General features: G+C 36.6%; 1 protein-coding gene across 1 annotated transcript; it reads right to left on the reverse strand.

The window, feature by feature from the left end:
* Window positions 1-8,497: 8,497 nt before the first annotated feature.
* Window positions 8,498-18,288, reverse strand: LOC112186849 (beta-galactosidase 10). Its single transcript, XM_024325385.2, has 19 exons — window positions 17,779-18,288; window positions 17,421-17,516; window positions 17,222-17,334; window positions 17,019-17,085; window positions 16,445-16,537; window positions 15,457-15,600; window positions 15,110-15,198; window positions 13,798-13,903; window positions 13,566-13,653; window positions 13,341-13,459; window positions 12,849-13,013; window positions 12,402-12,583; window positions 11,642-11,751; window positions 11,057-11,166; window positions 10,629-10,736; window positions 10,315-10,425; window positions 10,004-10,212; window positions 9,089-9,422; window positions 8,498-8,911 (listed from the first exon to the last, which is right to left on the reverse strand). The coding sequence occupies exons 1-19, from the start codon at window positions 17,929-17,931 to the stop codon at window positions 8,801-8,803; spliced, it is 2,508 nt and encodes an 835-aa protein (XP_024181153.1). The 5' UTR covers window positions 17,932-18,288; the 3' UTR covers window positions 8,498-8,800.
* Between the last annotated feature and the right edge of the window lie 341 nt (window positions 18,289-18,629).

The following is an 18,629-nucleotide window of genomic DNA, read 5'->3' on the forward strand; positions in this document are numbered from 1 at the left end:
ACTGGTGAAGAAACCAGCCTTGCTCTACGATCTGAAATGTTTTTTCCAGCGAGTTTGGGTCCTCGATAAGGGGTTCAAAGTTCAAGATAGGGCACCAAACAGGTTTGTCCTTGCTTTTGATTTGCGCAAGGATCGAAACAAGGTGTTGAAAGGAGGGCCTTCGAGATTCAATCAGGCTCCTGTTGTGCTTCAAGAATATGATGGTGTTTCCGTAATTCATGAGATTGATCTGACCTCACTTTTCTGCTGGGTTCGAATTGGCAACATACCATCTCTGTTTGAAGAGCCTGACATGATCAAGATCATTGCGTCGGTGGCTAGTAAGTTCCTTGAAATGGATGATAAACTCTTTGCGAATGTTGGCAAAGTTAGGGTTCATGTTGCACATGATATTTCAAAACCCTTCTTTCTCAAGAAAACCCTAAAGCTTGCACCTCATGTTGATGTCAAAATCTCGTATTTCTTTGAGAACCTTGTGGTTAAATGTGATCATTGCAACCTGATCTATCATGAAGGGGATCATTGCCCTTTACGAGGAAGCATGCAGCACCGGTTACAACTAGAGGGATGGGTGATCCAAGAATTGAGATTGGACGTCCTTCCCTAGGGTTTGTTACTAATAATTTTGTGGATGGGATTTTCATATTTCAGGGTGTGATCCATATTTCCATCTGTGTGCAAATCTTTATTTCAATCCACTGAGAGTAATAAAGGTCGCAAATCGATCATCCTGCGTGAGAAAAATCTGAACTCCAAGAAGTCTAAGGAAGTACCAGATCACACATTGGCGTTAACTGTGTTTGATGCATCGGCCAAAAATGCTACACAGCCTTTAAGCCATGATCCAGGTATGTGCATGGAACTTGTGAATGTGAATGAGGATGTGGTTAGTTCAAATAGCAATGTCGAAATGGCTCTTGAGGAGCAGACAGGTACGCCTGAGCTGGCTGCAAGAAAAGAAAAACAAAATAGGGGTGACAAGCGTACCCAACCTCCCTCTCCTGCCAAGTCTCCACAGAGACTCAAAATACTGTTGCCTGAACTTTTCAAACCGCTTCTAACTGAGGTGCCTGTAAAAAAGCAAAAAATGCCAATGTTCACAAGCAAATTCTCTGCTAGGTCCTTGGGTATGATTGAAGCTCCAAGGAACATTCTTTGCCAAAAGATGTGATGCAGCCAAAGTCTGAACCAAAAAAGAAAATGGGAAGGCCTCTGGGATCCAAACATGGAAAAAAAAATTATTTTCCATTTAATCAATTTTTTATTCTCTAAGAATAAAATGATGGGCTATTTACCAATAAGGTAAACCGTCCTATTCTGATAACCAAGCGCCAACGGAGAATAGCTAAAGATAATGCGGTCTTCTGTAATTCACGCAAAGCTGAGCTCCGCATATAAGAGACATTTATTGAAAAAAATTACAAAATTGCCACTCAAAATTGAAATGACAGAAAAATCATAAAATTGCCACTTAAATAACAACCAACTTAGGTGTAGATTATCAAAATTGGTTGTCACGCACTACCAATTATGAAATGTAGCTACGTCTTTCTTCTTCATGTCCGTACAGACGACCATATCAAAATAGGTCTCCATGTTTTCGATCCATTGATCCGCCAACAGGAAATCTGAACTAACTTGAAATGCCACAACTCTCCGTAGTGACCTCCCTAGTCAGCCTAGATAGGTGAGTAGCATCAACTGCCTCAATAACAACGAAACAAGTTGTACTACCTTCCATAGAATAGAACTCCTCCGGAAAGGAAACCATGCCTTTACCCATAGCTCTTCCTTTCAGAAAATTTGTCACCTAGTGGACATAGCGTCACCATAACGCCTTCTCAAAACTATACTAAGAACTCAAACCTTACACAACGTCAGCATAGATACCTCGGAGTCACTTTAAACACATAATAGTATGCTGAATAAAATGCTCCACTACGACACCTCTCTATTAAAACAAGAAAGTTATCCCCTGATAAGTACCTTCCACCCAAAACATCTGCCGATCTAACTTAGGAAGGCACAACTACTATCAATCAAATACTTGTACCAATATTAGATGCAAGCACAGTTCAAACACCATGACCCTAACCAACCAACTTCAATCGTAAAAAAGGACATCGTTACCATGAAACAATCCCCGCCAACTCAATCAGAGTTCAATCCAAAGGTTCCCATTCCTCAAAAGACTATAACTCTTAGAAGTTACTTAACTCCTACACTTAAGTTCACAACTTCACTAACAGAGCAAACCAATGCTTTGACGATTCTACACTCTAACTCACAACTAGCACTCCTACATACACAATGATTATATCAATACTGAAGAGTATCAAGTGGGGATCCGCTGCAGACGGGCCATCACTCGAGTAGTACTGATTATCACCAAATATGTACCTTACGCTCTGATACCAAACTGTCATGCCCCGAATTTGGAATAAGGAAATTCGAATCCGAAACGCGATAACTTAACAAGTACAAAAAACACATAGAAATTTCTTCATTTAAATTAAGCGATAAAACAAACCGAGCTCACCAACATCAATACAGACTCGTTCTTTAGAGTCACATATTAATGAACAAAGAGTTTACAAATTAAACTGAATGTCAATTCAATAAGTAAACACTCTCACTACACAACGGAAGAATAAAACCAACGCACACTTCAACGTCCAAGCTACAACAACAACCAACCCTCAGCTTTGATGACTGTTACTCCGACCTGCACAATAAACCCTACACCATGGAATAGTGCACCAGGTTGAAACAACAAACCTGAAAAGCTTTTGTTTGCAAGCTCGTATGAGTAAACCTAAATAACCTCAAAAATACCTTTCCGACTCGAGGACAACAATCAGCACAATGATTAATTCCAACAACAAAATCCTTTTCTTTTTCTTTTTAGGAACACACATGTCACAACATTGACAAATCAAATCATTCTAAAAGAAAACAGGTAATGCCTGCATAGAATTTTAGTTCAGGAAATCACCAAAAGTATACAACCTAATCCATAGTAATCTCTGCATATAGTTTAGTTCAGGAGATTACATTTAAAATCGCACAATTAGAATGAAACGGAAAATAGATAAAGAAGTCAAACAACTCACACTAAAGTCGATGAAATCCCCTTTTTAATTCCATTTCAAATTACTCAACTCAAGAGTAATTTAAAGTAACCAAAATCAACCCCACAGTTCATTTGAAATCAAAGTCCCACATGGACGACAAAAGAAAGGACAACCAAAACACTCTTTTATAAATATATACTCATGAGCACGATAACACAAATTATCCCCCAAGCAGTATATTGTACTCAAGAGCACAATTACTCACAGCTATCCCCCAAGCAGTACATTGCACTCAAGATCACGATAACGCGAAGTTATCCCCCAAGCAGTGCATTGGCAGACAGACTAGAGCTCTAACTGAATCGGTGCCTGTCACCTTGGCCAAAGTTCAAGCATCCAATATTTTGCCTCGATCAACAATGTGATAAAATGTTCCTAGACCAAAACATTCAAAAAGTCCACTTGACTCGAAATGTCACAATCAACTCAAAATACTCTTTTAATATAATTTCATCAATCACTCACATGATGAATCATACACCGTTACACTTAACTCAAAATACTCTTCAACACAATAAACTCTTCAACGCAATAAAATCAATACTTACATGATATATTGTATTCCTGTAAAGATTAAATGCTCGAAATAATAATTCAATCAACTCTCAATCATTACTTCACCAATGTCACACCATCCAATATATATATTCCACATAAATACATATATATATATATATATATTTATATACTATCCACGCAGGAATGACCACTAATACCAACTATAATTCACACATATTAAAACCAAGAAATTCATTTTATACTTAAATTCGTTTTTTACCTGTGAGGTCTCCTATGAACCGTAGTCTATCGAGTTCATATTATTTCAAACAAATCTTTATTTTCGAAAATGATTTACAATTATCAATCAATTCCGACAATTAAATAACTTGGTTTGTAAATGAACCACGTGAGATTTACTCACCTCTAAATCCTACTGCGTCTTCTCTAATAGCCAAGATAAATTACCGGACGTATTGTCAATCACCTAAAGCAAGTACAACCCCGATTTAGCACACAAATTAACAAAAACCATTTAATTCTGAAACTCCTGAAACACACTAAAAATCCGAAAGTTACGCCAATCGAGGTAAAAATTTATCCAAGACCATCCGAGGTCTTCGGAATACTTATACGATCAATCTATCAAAGTTACAAGTCGATCGGAAGGCCGGATCTTCACGGATCGAAAACCTATCTAACCGAAAATGCTAAAATTCATAATTTAATCATGCGATCTCCAAAAAGTATACATTGTACATCAATACGATCGTATCGGTGTGTAGATTGAAAAGAGGAACAAAAACTGTTCCTGGGGTGGTCGGAAGTGACCGGAAACCACTGCCACAGACGGTGGCAGAGCCGCCATCAACCACCGTGGATGATGGTGAAACCAGGCTGCACCTCTTCCTCTCAACATGGTGAACAACTTTCATAACTAGCACGAAGCTTGAAAACGAAAGGAAGTGATCGAAAAGTACCTTGGAAGCTTCAGGTTTGCCGGAATTTTCCCAGTTTCCGGCGAGCTTGAGATTTCCAGTCAAAGCCTCACTTGAGGTCCGATCCTTCTAGCAGCATCATCAGCGTCCTCAGGCGATCCCAGGGTGCCCAACAACTCACTCAAAGGTGGCCGGAGCTGGGAGAAATCACCGTTGACTCGAAATGGAGCCCGAAACAGGTTTTGCTTGCACCGCTGTGTAGCCGCGACAAGGGGAGGAAAGGTGACCACCTGTCGATGCAGGAGGAGGAGGCGAGCTGATCTAGGCTTGTGATGGGTCCAAAGGTGGCTGGAGGAGGAAGAAATCGCCGGTGGAAGTAAAGTGGCGATTTCCGGCGAGAGGAGAGAGCAGAGAGGAGAGAGAAGAGAGCTCGAGTTTCCATTTTTGGAAACCTAAATATTTTCTGATTTTTATCCAATTTTTCCTATATATATATATATCCCAAAATGGAAATTTTTTCTGATGGCCATAACTTCTTCATACGAACTCCGATTCTTGCATTCCACATGTCCACGAACTCGTATCGACGCGCTCTACAACTTTTGTGAAGGAAGGTTTCACAGAATCTAAACGTATAAGAAGTCAAATCTTGAGACGAAACATTCCGAGCGAATAATTGTTTGAAATACTTTTAGCTCCACCTTCGAACAACTAAATCGTGTTATCGAACACTTTAATAGTTCCCGAAACATTTAGAAATTAATAATGAATTTCCGGGGTCTTACAGTGTTTCCCCTATTCATGAGATTGATCTGACCTCACTTTTCTTCTGGGTTCGAATTGGCAACATACCACCTTTGTTTGAAGAGCCTGACATGATCAAGAGCATTGTGTCGGTGGCTAGTAAGTTCCTTGAAATGGATGATAAACTCTTTGCGAATGTTGGCAAAGTTAGGGTTCATGTTGCACATGATATTTCAAAACCCTTCTTTCTCAAGAAAACCCTAAATTTTGCACCTCATGTTGAAGTCGAAATCTCGTATTTCTTTGAGAACTTTGTGGGTAAATGTGATCATTGCAACCTGATCTATCATGAAGGGGATCATTGCCCTTTACTAGGAACCCATGCAGCATCGGTTACAACTAGAGGGATGGGTGATCCAAGAGTTGAGATTGGACGTCCTTCCCTAGGGTTTGTTACTAATAATTTTGTGGAAAGGATTTTCAGATTCAGGGTGTGCAAACACCCGTATTGCCATCTGTGTGCAGATCTTTATTTCAATCCACTGGGAGCAATAAAGGTCGCAAACCGATCATCCTACGTGAGAAAAATATGAACTCCAAGAAGTCTGAGGAAGTACCTGATCAAACATTGGTGTCAACTGTGTTTGATGCATCGGCCAAAAATGATATAGAGCCTGCAAGCCATGATCTAGGTACGTGCATGAAACTTGTGAATGTGAATAAGGATGTGGTTAGTCCAAATAGCAATGCCGAAATGGCTCTTAAGGAGTAGACATGTACGCCTGAGATGGCTGCAGGAAAAGAAAAACAAAATAGGGGTGACAAGCGTACCCAACCTCCCTCTCATGCCAAGTCTCCGCAAAAACTCAAAATATATACTGTTGCCTGAAATTTTCAAACCGCTTCTGACTGAGGTGCCTGCAAAAAAGCAAAAAATGCCAATGTTCACAAGCAAATTCTCTGCTAGGTCCTTGGGTATGATTGAAGAACCAAGGAGCATTCTTGTGCCAAAACTTGTGATGCAACCAAAATCTGAACCAAAGAAGAAAAGGGGAAGGCCTCTGGGATCTAGGAATAAAAATCCCCCAAATCAAAGAAGATTGCGGAAGCACAAGAACATTGTTTAGCTTATCTTTCCAAACCTCCTAGCCCAACTGTTAAGGGCAAGGAGAAAATTTAGTTTAGTTTAGTTTAGTTTTTTTTTTTTTTTTTTTTCTGCAAATTGCCTAATTGCTATGTGTTACTTTTCATAGTTCTTAGGCTCGCTGAATAAGTGAGCACTGGTTGTCTAATGGATGATGCTAGCATACCACGTCCTAAACTTGCCCTTGAGTTTGGCATGAGAAGGTATGTATCCATGCCATTCTGGCTTGAGATGAATGAATTACTTGGTTCAAAAAAAAAAAAAAAAAAACTCATTTCTCTCAATACAAAAATAATAGTTACAGAATATTTGGCTCAAGTAGACTAAGAAAACACTAACAATATCATATGACTTCAAAACACGAGATTTTGAAGCTATAGGTTTGATCTTCTTATTTCTACACATTTCCTAGTCAGCTTTCTTCCCCGTTAGCATGCAGAGATCAAGGTTTTCCATCTTTTGCCACTCAATTCCAATGACTAAAATCTATACCAAAACCAACAATTATAAAGAATGGAAAATTACTTGGATAAGTAGCAAATATATATTGTTATTGACCCTCAATAACAAATAGATATTGTTACTGACCCATAGTAGCAAATAGATATCGCTACTGAATCTTAGTAACAAATAGATATTTCATTGATAGTTAATACCACACTTAAATATTTGCATCATTACTAACATAACAACATTATCTTCTATTGCAAACAAAGATTGCTATTGACCTTTAGTAACAAATAGGAATCATTACTGACCCTCAGTATCAAATAGATATTGCTACTGAATCTTAGTAGTAAATAGATAATTCAATGATAATCAATAACACAAAGGTATTGTTAGTGCAAAAGAAGATTGTTATTGACCCTCAGTAACAAATAGATATCATACTAACCCTTAGTAGCAAATAGAGATCGCTACTGAATCTTAGTAGCTAATAGATATTTCATTGACAATCAATAACACTAAGGTATTTGCATCATCACTAACACAACATCAACATCAACATCAACATCTTTTAATGCAAAAGAAGATTGCTTTGATATATAGTAACAAAGAAAAATTGCTATTAACACTCGGTAAAAAATGAATAATTGCATCTTCAACAGCACAATAGGAACATTTTTCATTGCCTAAAAAAATTGTTAGTGACAATCAGTAGCACATAGATATTGTTATTGACGTGCTAAACATAATTTCTCAAAATACTATTGTAACTCGATTACTAACAATATGGACTAGATTCATGTCCATTCCACAGAAGAAACCCACCATAAAGTGAAGTGAGCATCTCAGTGAAAATCAAATTCACTATTATTAGTGACTGAAGACCCGTTAAACGGCGACCTTAACTCACAAGAATAATCACATATGCTAAAGCCCAAGATTTGCTATTGGAAGGACTTCGATTCCGATCAAACAATTGCTTAACAAATTGTTATAATTGCATAACTAACTCGAAATCCTTATCAATCTCTCATCTTTTGGTCTGATCGTTCTCTCTCTCTCTCTCTGAATGAAGCTGATGACAGATCTCGATGATATTGTTGATGATAGCAGAAGGGTGTTTCTATCAGTTTTCATCTAATAGAAATTAATAAAAAATTTAAAAAATGCCTGCATGAGCTTCAAGCGTTCGCATGGGCCTCATGGTCACTCCGCATGGGAATACAGCCACTGGGCTTTAAGGATGGTAAATAGTTGATTAAAATTGTAGTTTTAGGTAATTTGCTATAAAAGGATTTACTATATGATGATAAATTCTTGTTTTTTTTTGACAATTTTAGGCATAAATCCTCCTACCTACATGTATATGACCATAAACATGATAAAAAAAAGTATATGACCATAGTGCAAAAAAATTATTATTTGAAAAAAAAAAAAATTCAAATCAAATTGTCTGTTTGACCCAAAAAAAAATTCACGACACAAAATCTTATTGGATAATAAAAAATGTGACTCAATTACTAAATTTTCACAATATATGACCTAATTGAAATTATACTTTGTTTTTAAAATTGCACATTCAAAATTTCAAATGGTTCTAAATCCCCTTAATTCCCTTGACACGACCTTGTATGAGTGTATCCCTTTATTTGGAGATAGCAATACATTCCTTAATCAGGGCGAAAATGTAATTAACAAATAGAGGGCACCAGGCCTAAAAGCAATCAATATCTCTTTAAATAATAAGATTATTTTACGGAACACATTTTGCTTCTGCTACATTCTTCTATAGCAACAATAAAAGACGATAGTGGTATTCTCTGCACGTTCCCCCTCCTCTTCCTTCCGTTCTATCTCGTTGTATAAATCTGCTCTTCAATGAGAAAAAGAAAATTTCAGCCGCACACTACTTCAACTGCAAGCTTCTTCGTTACACTCGGACACAAACCCCTACTAAATTTCTCTTCTGCCAATTCTATGGCACATTTGTTTTGGTTTAAGCATATCTGCAGCAAGTAGAAAGCATATTAAGAAATCGGCAACAAAATATTGATATATAGACGAAAGAGAATCACTGTAATAGGTTTATGCACATAACGAAAAAAAGGCTGGAAAAGTATGCAGATATAAGACAGTGATATCATCCAGTTTGATTCCCATACAAGAAAGTTGGAAGTGCTTACCTTTTCAACCACAGAAGTGGAGTTAGGATCGTGGCAGTCACCTTTGGTGTAGGATCCACAGGAGCCCGTAGGATTTCCAAAGCTGGCAAATTTTACAGTAGATATACGTGTGTTCTCAGGGCACTTCAAGTTAATGGTTGAAATGCTTTTGTTAGTTCCATTTTCCTCACGCCAAGATTCAAGATCAACAGAGGGGTAATCTACTGCAGCATGAGCACAGGCACCTGAGATTTTCCTTCTCGAAAACTCAATTTTCAATGGATCTCCACCTTTCTCCTCAAATATCACCAGAACGTTTCCAGATGGTTTGAACCAAGACCGTGGAACATGGTACCTATTCCAAACAGAATCAGTGACTTTTCTCATCGCAACAATAAAGCTACTTTTTACTTATGCAGTTTGCTCTGATAAATTTTAGAAAAATAGAAATTAAGAGCTCCATGAAGATGAGGTCTGCTATTTTAAAAGAAAGTTTGATGAATTAGATAGCATAAAGAAGTACAAGTTATCAATAACTTGAAAAGTAGGTGGTTGAAAAAGTAAAGAAAAGCATTGTATACAGTGTGTGTGTGTGTGTGTCTCTGTGTGCGTGTGTGTGCACGTGATACAGTGTGTGTGAGTGTGTGCATGTGCGCGAGCGCCTGTGCTTGATGGTTTTAAAGTTCTTCATCGGTTGGTCATTGATCTCATGATCATTGCATCCTGATAACAATGCAACACTTTATACACTTAATACACTACAACCAAATACAGACTCTGGCCGACTTATTCATACTCTTCTCTTTTTACGATTTCTGATAAATTTCTGTCTGGTCCATATCATTTTGGAAAGCAATTAAAAGGTAGTAGCAAAAGACAATGACCTATCCAATTTTTATTTCGAAAATAAAGATGGCACTTAGTTTTCCTTTTTACCATCTCTGTGTTGGTTCTCCACATCCTGTATTGCATTTGTCTGGATCAAATTTTCCTCTATAATTGCATTCTTGAACACATCCATGTGTAGGGCTCTTCCTAGGCCAGTATCTTCCAATTTCTTCTCCATTCAACCAAGCCAGACCTTTTCCCATGTCAATCATATCCAGTCCAATAGGTTCATCACCTGGCGGAGGGTCCACAATAGCCTACAATATTCAAAGCAATTGGTTCTTCTCTGTTACCCAAGGAAACTAGTAACGAATAACTTAGCTTTCAGGCATAAGAAAGACAGCTTATCAAGTATTTACCTTATACCACGTCAAAGGTTGTTTCTTTGGCGGGTCTGGGGTTGAAACCCAAGTTACATTACTTGAGCCATCTTTCTTGTAAAGTCCTAGGTGTTCTCCTTGCACCCCAATCTGGGAAATGGAGAAAACAATACAGATCAGCCTTGAAAATGAAAGTTTCGAGTTAAAGTTCACTGTCTTTCAAATAGTGTAACATTTTAAACTGGTTGTCATTGGGTAGTGATGTATTCAAAGTTCTCTTGTTTACCATGAGCAAAAGTATAAAAAGAAAAAAATAAATAAAGGAGAGAGAAGGGGAGAGAGAGATGAAATACCTTGTAGGTCCAATTATGTGCAGACAAATCAATTGTACCATTGTTGAAACCCTTAATCTTGACACTAGTTAATCCTGCCCCTACCCACTCATAAAATGATCCCGCATTCTAAGAGTACAAAGAAAAGAGCATTAAGTCATTGAAAATGTAGCATTAAAGCAAAAAAGATAAAGAATTGACTGCTAAAGAGCCAGCTATAATATGTAAATACATGCCGGGAAACTTTTTTTAAAGATGATATCATCATTTGAAGAAAAAAAGAAGACCATATTGTAGAGGCTCGCCCATCAATGTGGTCAAATGCTTTTTCAGGTTACCTACTAGAAACATCCCTTTATTACAAAAAAACCAGGATTCTGCATCCATTATTACCTGAATAAACAGTTAAGAGGTAATATAGCATGGCAATCAGGAGAAGCGAAATGTACCTGCAGACCAACTGTCATACTGAGTAGAGCAATTTCATTCTTCCCTGCCTTCAGAGAGATAGGACTCTTTAAAGTGAAGGGTGGATGCGTGCCATTTCCAGATGCACTATCTGAAGATCAAGCTGATATGAGATTCACTAGCATGAGGTTGTCTAAAAGAATTTAATCTAGAACATTAACTCATCAATAGGTAACCAAAAGAATGCACATTAGTCTATGAATGAACTATCTTCTCTTTTACTGTATAAAGGTCAGATTATCCAACACAATACCAATCACCAATATGCAACCCTAGAAGTAACACATCGAATGTAAATTGTGAAATTTTGTATTGCTAATGTAATCATAGGATATGTATCAAGTCAAATAATGAGGGGTTTATACAAATAAAAGAAAAGGCCACAAAAGCATGTCTCAAAAATAGCCACAAGTTATCTTTAGGACATAAGCTTATATCTAGCAGTGTTGAAGAAGAAAATTTACACAGAAGAAGTAAATCTGCATAAATTTGCCAGATGAATACTCAACTGAACATAACCAAGAAATGAAATACTAAACCATAACTCTTTTAAATGAGAAAATAACCTTGAAGTTCATCATTGACAAAAGCATGGAGAGCATGGCCTTTTGATTCAATTAGAAGAACTGGTGAGCTTCCTTTCTTTAAGAACGCTTCATTTTCATCAACAAATATGCTGCCATTAGGGAATCTTAGGAGTCAGAGAGATTACTTTGCTTTTAATGAGCAAATTGATTGAGAGCGAAAAACAATGTAAGGAAAGGTAGTCAAATAGAATATAAAGCTCCAAAGATAATATCAAAGTAAATTATATGAAATCCAGGCAATGTTTTTTTTTTCTTTTTTTTTTTTGCATGTCCATCAATTCAAAATGAACAGCCACCTCAAAGTCAAGAACAAATAAAGCTACAGTGCTTCTGTCTTTGAGATATTTCCCTTGCCTATTCTGATATTAGTTTGTCTTTGAAATAGTGTTTAGTGGTAATAAGTCCCTTAACTAGTAAGATTAAAACACAACTACTCTGGAGGCTAACAGCCCTCGATATTCATATAAAGGTTAATGAACAGTGTACTAGTAAGGTGGCAAAGGAGGAGGAAATTTAAACTACTATTTTGCAATTTCAGAGGGAAATTTAAAATGTGCCCATCATGTGTGACCTAGTGGAAACATACAATTCTACTTTTTAGAAGTCTAGGCAATTGTATATTGGTGTAAAGTTACCATTCAAAAACGAACTAGGTGGATGTCCCTAGAATCCTGCTTTTTAAGAAATTCTGGATCAAATGACAGTTTAGATGATAAATGCATCATGAGGAAAGACAAACCTTGTTGTATACCACAGATAGTCAGTGGTAAATTTTGTGGTATTGATGTGATCTACAAATCCAGTTTTAACAAAGTCAGCTTCACCCCAGATCCCAGCTTTCTCCACAAATACCTCCCATTTAAGACCTTTCAAGCCTTTATTTTCAGATGCCATCTCAACTACAGAGGTTTGGGATGCTACCTGTTGGAAAATTTTATAAATCCTACTTGCGCAAAATGATAAATCAAAATTAAGGATAAGCATAGGCCATTTCTCATAACTATTTCATCAGTATTTATCTGCACGTTACTTGTAAAAGCACAAATTACAAAAAAAATATTTCATGACAAAGTACTGTAAATTGTAGACCCAAGTGCAAGAGAGTTCTAATTCAAACTCTTGGCGGGAAGGAGATTGGGATTCCTAATGTTTGGAAGAATGCAGGCTCAAGAAACTGAGTATTTACCTTTGCTGTGTTGAATACTACAGTCTTGCAGTCAGGCAGTATGCTAACTGACCATGCTGGTAGATGATATGACACATTACGAAATACTACTGTTTTGTCATTTTTGTCGTCCGTATTAGAAATAAAGGCAGCACATGCTCCAGAAGAGTTGGTGAAAACATCAGCCTGCAATGAAGGCAATGTTCACTAATGTCACCCAAGTAGTGAAATAGATTAAAATCACATTAGAATGCAATTGACAGAACTAACGGTTACAAGAGTTAAACGGCAGAAGATATGGTATCACAGCATAATCAAATACAAATATCCCCTCACAGATATTGCATTCAGATTCTATGTTCAGTATCTATGTTCACAGATATAATTATGTTGAAAATATGCAAAGGTCTTGAAGACGAAATTGCCTGAGTTTTCCAATGTTTTAAACTTGTGTTATTTGGAAAACAAAAATCTACCCATGCTGAAGCCAATATTATCAGAAAACATAAATACCTCTTCCGAAGGACCCAACGATACATGAGTGGGTTCACTGTTGAGCAAAGCATGCTCACATAACTTAATTGCTAGGTGAAGTTGCTTAAGATGTGCCCATTTTGGAAGCCTTGGTAATCCTAAAAACAATAACAAATAAATGTTTACTACAATTTTATGGCTTACACAACATTCATATAGCATGTTTAAAAATTGAACACAACACTGTAAACTGAAACAGCTTACCATATTCATCGATTGGTGCCTCATAGTCATAACTTGTGGTTATAAATGGTCCACCTGAAGTGCGACCAAAATTTGTTCCTCCATGATACTAATCACCAAAAAACAAAAAAAGTCAGACTGAAATGACAACATTGACAATCATGCCAATAATTGTACTGCCGACAATAATACCAAAGTAATAAACTTGATGAAACTGCAACGAGATAAAATTTACATGAAATAAATGAAATACCATGTAGTAATTTTGTACACTGCCACCTTTTTGGAAAAAACGAGCTACAGAAAAAGCAATATCTTCAGCTGGCCTGTGAGGATTTCTGGCCCCAAATGTTTTAAACCTGAAATAATTGGGAGATTGGTGGTTATAAGCTAAGAGGAAATTATCGTAAGCAGCCAATGGCCTTTCCATGCATTTACAGAAGAATCGAGGCAAGAGAATAGATTTTGTTTTAAGAGAGGACTAGAATAGTTACTAGCATTAAATATTCTAAATATGCTCAGACTACCTCTCTACCCCTCTCCAACCCAAATCAATGGAGAAGGTTTGTACATTGTAATGCAAGGCTTAATATTCCAAATGTGAAATATATTCTCATCAGCATCAAATCAATGGCATCATTGGCTCACATTACATATCCTCTGTCATATTTATTTATTTATTTTCAGAGACTAGGATAGCTACATTTTCCTATATGGCACACCATATCAGAAGCATGGAATTTGACACCCAAAATATAGATAATGAATCAAATGTGGAATCTAGTGTTAATCTAGAGACATCAACTTTTTCATGACAGCCATCTTAGAGGCATTTGGCAAGCCTGTAATTCTCCTGAAACTACCATCATATAGTCAAGAAGCAGAGATATAATGACATAATTCAAAAGCCATTGAGTGAACTTTCCCTACAAAGCTCTGCCATAAATATTCGAAATGTAGATATTCCGTTCAATGGATCCCTCAGTTAACACAGATGTTTGGCATCAAAGGAAACTATTCCACAATAAATGTGCTAGGGTATAATAAAAATAAAAGTAAATGGTGTTTCCTAGTCATCAGAAGAGATGAATAGTGCATTCTGATCCCCACAACCATAAATGTGCAAACCTACAAATGGTGAGCACTTGATTGTATGAAATAGATTTTGCTTCGCACTTGAATCATATGGAGCAAGGATGAAATTAGGTTTTGCTTTGCACATATGAATCGTATGAAGCAAAGGGTGAAAATGTCGATGTTAATCATAATTTATAGAGATTGCAGAAACACGGATAGATATATAGAGATTGATACCATTAACCGTTGACTGAAAATATGGGTCTCAGCTTAAAAACATACAAAATTTAAATGGAACTTTAGGAGTCAAACCAATTGTTAATTAATCTATTTAAACTACTAAACTATACAAAGAGTAGTACAATTCTTTGATGGAGATGACAGATGATGATACAATAATAACAGACAGATGACTATCAAAGTGTAATATAAAAAATAAAAAAATAAAAAAGCAATAACAGAGAGACAAAAAAGATATACTACATTACCAGCCAGGCCAATTCTCTGTCCAAATTTTAGGTTTGTTCGGAAAAATAGGAGTAAATTGGTCACAGTAGAAGGAGTTACATGTATTTATCTGCAAAAGAAACATGTGGATATCATATTTTATGCAGAATGTTAAAATTCTCGTTCTTCCAAATTTTATATCATTTTTCATAGTTATTATTCAACATGGGTCAAGTAAAATAGAAGGTACAAACACTGTACACTGTTATTTATAATTTCTAAACACAATTCTCAGAATCTAGATCTTTTTTTCAAGTTAATCTGATAATCATAAACAAACCGTATTTATATTACAGACTTAAAAAACCTTTTAAGTGAAGATACCCACCACAGACTCTGGAGCATCAAACTGTTGGCACATGATCCATGGCACACCTATATTCTGAGCAACAGCCATGCTAGCAGACCACTGTGCATATTTTTTGCCCCCCTCTCCATAATCTTTTTCGTAGTATCCATATTCATTTTCTATCTGCAGCGAAAGACGGAATAAATGAAATTGAAGCAAAAAGCTGAAAATCTCTTTCTTTTTCTTTCTATATCTTGCCTAAGAAGACCAACGTAAAAGCAAGTTTCCAAAGTCCAAACCTTCCGCTCGATTTACTTGATAAAAGAAAAAACAAATGTTGTGAGTTTGGAACAAGAAAACTATGACTGGAAATCAGAGAAAAGAAAACGAGGGAAAAAAAATAACATTTTTTTTTTTTGGTTTTCTGGATCACATTCAATGGAAATTTAGCTTGATAGCTTGATAAAAGTTATCCTGATTTAGAAATGATAAGGAGTCTGCTATATGAGGGAGTCTCCAAGAGAGATGCATCTAAAAATGTACTTTCATAGACAATATCCTTTAGGGCAGTGTACTTTAATATGAGTGCTATATTAAAAGTTATCCTGATTTAGAAATGATAAGAAGTCTGCTATATGAGGGAGTCTCCAAGAGAGATGCATCTAAAAAATTTACTTTCATATACAATATCCTTTAGGGAAGTGTATTTTAATATTCCAATAATCTTTCCATATAAGCAATATCAAGAACATCAACAATAGGACAATGAAGATGAGTAAGAACAAGAAAAGTAAGGGAAATTTTGAATTTATCTTTTGTTGAGAGTTGTATGTCTTGTGATTCTTATCCAACAGGTCACCAGGCCTTAATAGGCGTAGAGCTACCATTTTAGTAAAAGGAAACATGGTTCATCAATCATCAGTTATATATGTTTCTTTTACACATCTCAAGTATGTTTCCTAGAGTAGAATAAGGGATAAGCATGTTAAAAATTTATCAAACTACTTCCAAAGTGAAAGCTACTTGCCTGGGCCAAAATAATTGGACCTCCTTGAGGTGCAAAAAGCTTCTCCTGTTTCATTAGATTAACTATGAACGTTGTGAACTTCTGCATGTGATACTGGACCAGAAGAAGCAGACAAGGTGATTAGAGATGAAAATAATAGAATTTCACATGAGAAATAATGTGATGAAGCACCAAAGCAATTATATTACGGAGAATATAGATGAGAGGGAGAATAATGAGAGAGGAGGATGAAGAAACTATCAAGGGAATGGGTTTAATTCATTCAAGTGTGCACAAGTCATTACAAAAGAATATTGTCCGCATAAACTGAAAACAACGGTCTAGTTATTGTGAACAATACAGTTGGATGCCATTTGAGAACATATCGTATATGAACTAAGAAAGTACCTATTTAATCACAGGGGAAATCATAACATGGATATACATGAATGCAACAGGCATACAAACTGGCGAAATCCAATTCCTATCATAGTTATGTTATAAGAACCTATCTCATAGTTAAATCACATGACCATATTAGAACGAGGTTCAACAAACATTTCTAAACTGGGGTTGAACAATTTGACTTCCGTACCTTAAAGGGCTCATTGTCAGTTCGAAATACAGTGTCAGGCACATAATGCAACCACACAGGTACCCCGCTGTATCAAACAAACATGTCTTAGGAGTTTTGAGGAAAAGAGTAATGAACATGATATTCCAGGAAGTTATGCATCAAGAGCCAACACCCAAAGACCCAAACCAACCAATATTATAATCTGGAATAGAATGACATACCCAAAGTACCATTCTGCTGCAACGAATGGGCCAATTCGAAGAATCAAATACATTCCAGCATCCTCCACGATCTTCGCAAATTTGACCAGATCATATCGTCCTCCAAAATAATACTGAAACCAAATCAGTTTGATGCATCAAGATAAAGTATCCCTTATGAGAATGTCAAAGCTTTTCGTTATCCTTAAACTTGACTCACATTGCCTGGAGACGGTTCATGACCATTCCAAAACACATATGTCTCAATCACATCAACCCCTCCTTCTTTCGCCGTCTGAACTAGCCCCGGCCACATCTACACACACACACACACACACACACACACACACCACATTCATGCTTTAAATCAATTACCAAGTAACACAATTAGCAACCTTTACCACAAACGGTTCATAACAACAACTCCAAATTTCGAATCCATAGAGATGAAAAGTAACAAATGAAGCAGTTGGGCGCTGCTAATTTACCAAGTAAATGGATAATCCAAGAGATTTAGCAACCTACAATCGAAAAGAACGATTTTGAAAGAAAAGAGTAAAGTGGGTTTTCAAAGTTACCGCAGGGACACTACGAGGGTAGTGAATGGCAGCAGAAATGAGCAGCTTTCTTTGGCCATTGATTATCAAAGAGCGGCTGTCGTAGCTCACATTGTATCCCAAACACAATGTGAAGCACAGTAGCAAAGAAAGCAGCCAAGCTAGTATCTTCATCTTTCTTCTTCTTGCTTAAGCCAGCTGCTTTAACTAACGCAGCAGCAGCAATAAGAATCAATGGAGCTCAGTTTTAGAGCTTGGGACTTGTTGGGTCATATAAACAAGAAGAAAGAACGAAGCTTTGGCTTGTGTTTAAGTGAGAAGCGACAAAGTTAAGTGAAGAACAGAACATGTGGAGTTGTGTAATCTATTTATGGCAAAATAGTCTCAGCAATCTGAGTGGGACACGCGGTGCCTAATACTGTCCAACCCAGGATCTTCTTTTCCCATATTATAATTCAGAAAGGACACTCAGCTTTTTTATTTTTGCCTTTGAGGTTTTAGGGAAGGGAGTAGATCTCAAAACTTCGGATAGAAGATTAGTCCTACAGATTTTATGTGCACAGTCTGACATGAGTCATAGCTATCTCTATAACATACGTCAATCAATTATTATTAATAAAGGCAGAATTAAAATAACCAAATAAAGATGGCGGTGTGTTTGGTAAGAAATTTCTTCTCACTTTACATACCAGACAGCTCCTCTTGGTAGTGTGATTTAATTTTCCTGGGGAATTAATAAAGTTGGTGGAAAAGAATGGCCACAGTAATGGAAAAAAATTATTTTCCAGTGAACGGTTTGAATTATATTTCATTTGCTTATAATTTTCTGAATATTGTAAAATTTTATGTTAGTTGATTATAATTCATTACGA

Source organism: Rosa chinensis, chromosome 2 (genome assembly GCF_002994745.2).
Source record: "Rosa chinensis cultivar Old Blush chromosome 2, RchiOBHm-V2, whole genome shotgun sequence".
Classification (NCBI taxonomy): Eukaryota; Viridiplantae; Streptophyta; class Magnoliopsida; order Rosales; family Rosaceae; genus Rosa; species Rosa chinensis.

Bases quoted from the DNA above. Each gene is read 5' to 3' on its own strand.
- LOC112186849 (XM_024325385.2), bottom strand. From the start codon at position 17,931: ATGAAGATACTAGCTTGGCTGCTTTCTTTGCTACTGTGCTTCACATTG. The intron at 13,460-13,565 runs GTAAGCTGTTTC...TATTGTTTTTAG, and splicing joins GGCACCAATCGATGAATATG to GATTACCAAGGCTTCCAAAA. The intron at 13,014-13,340 runs GTATTTATGTTT...CCTTCATTGCAG, and splicing joins CGTTGGGTCCTTCGGAAGAG to GCTGATGTTTTCACCAACTC.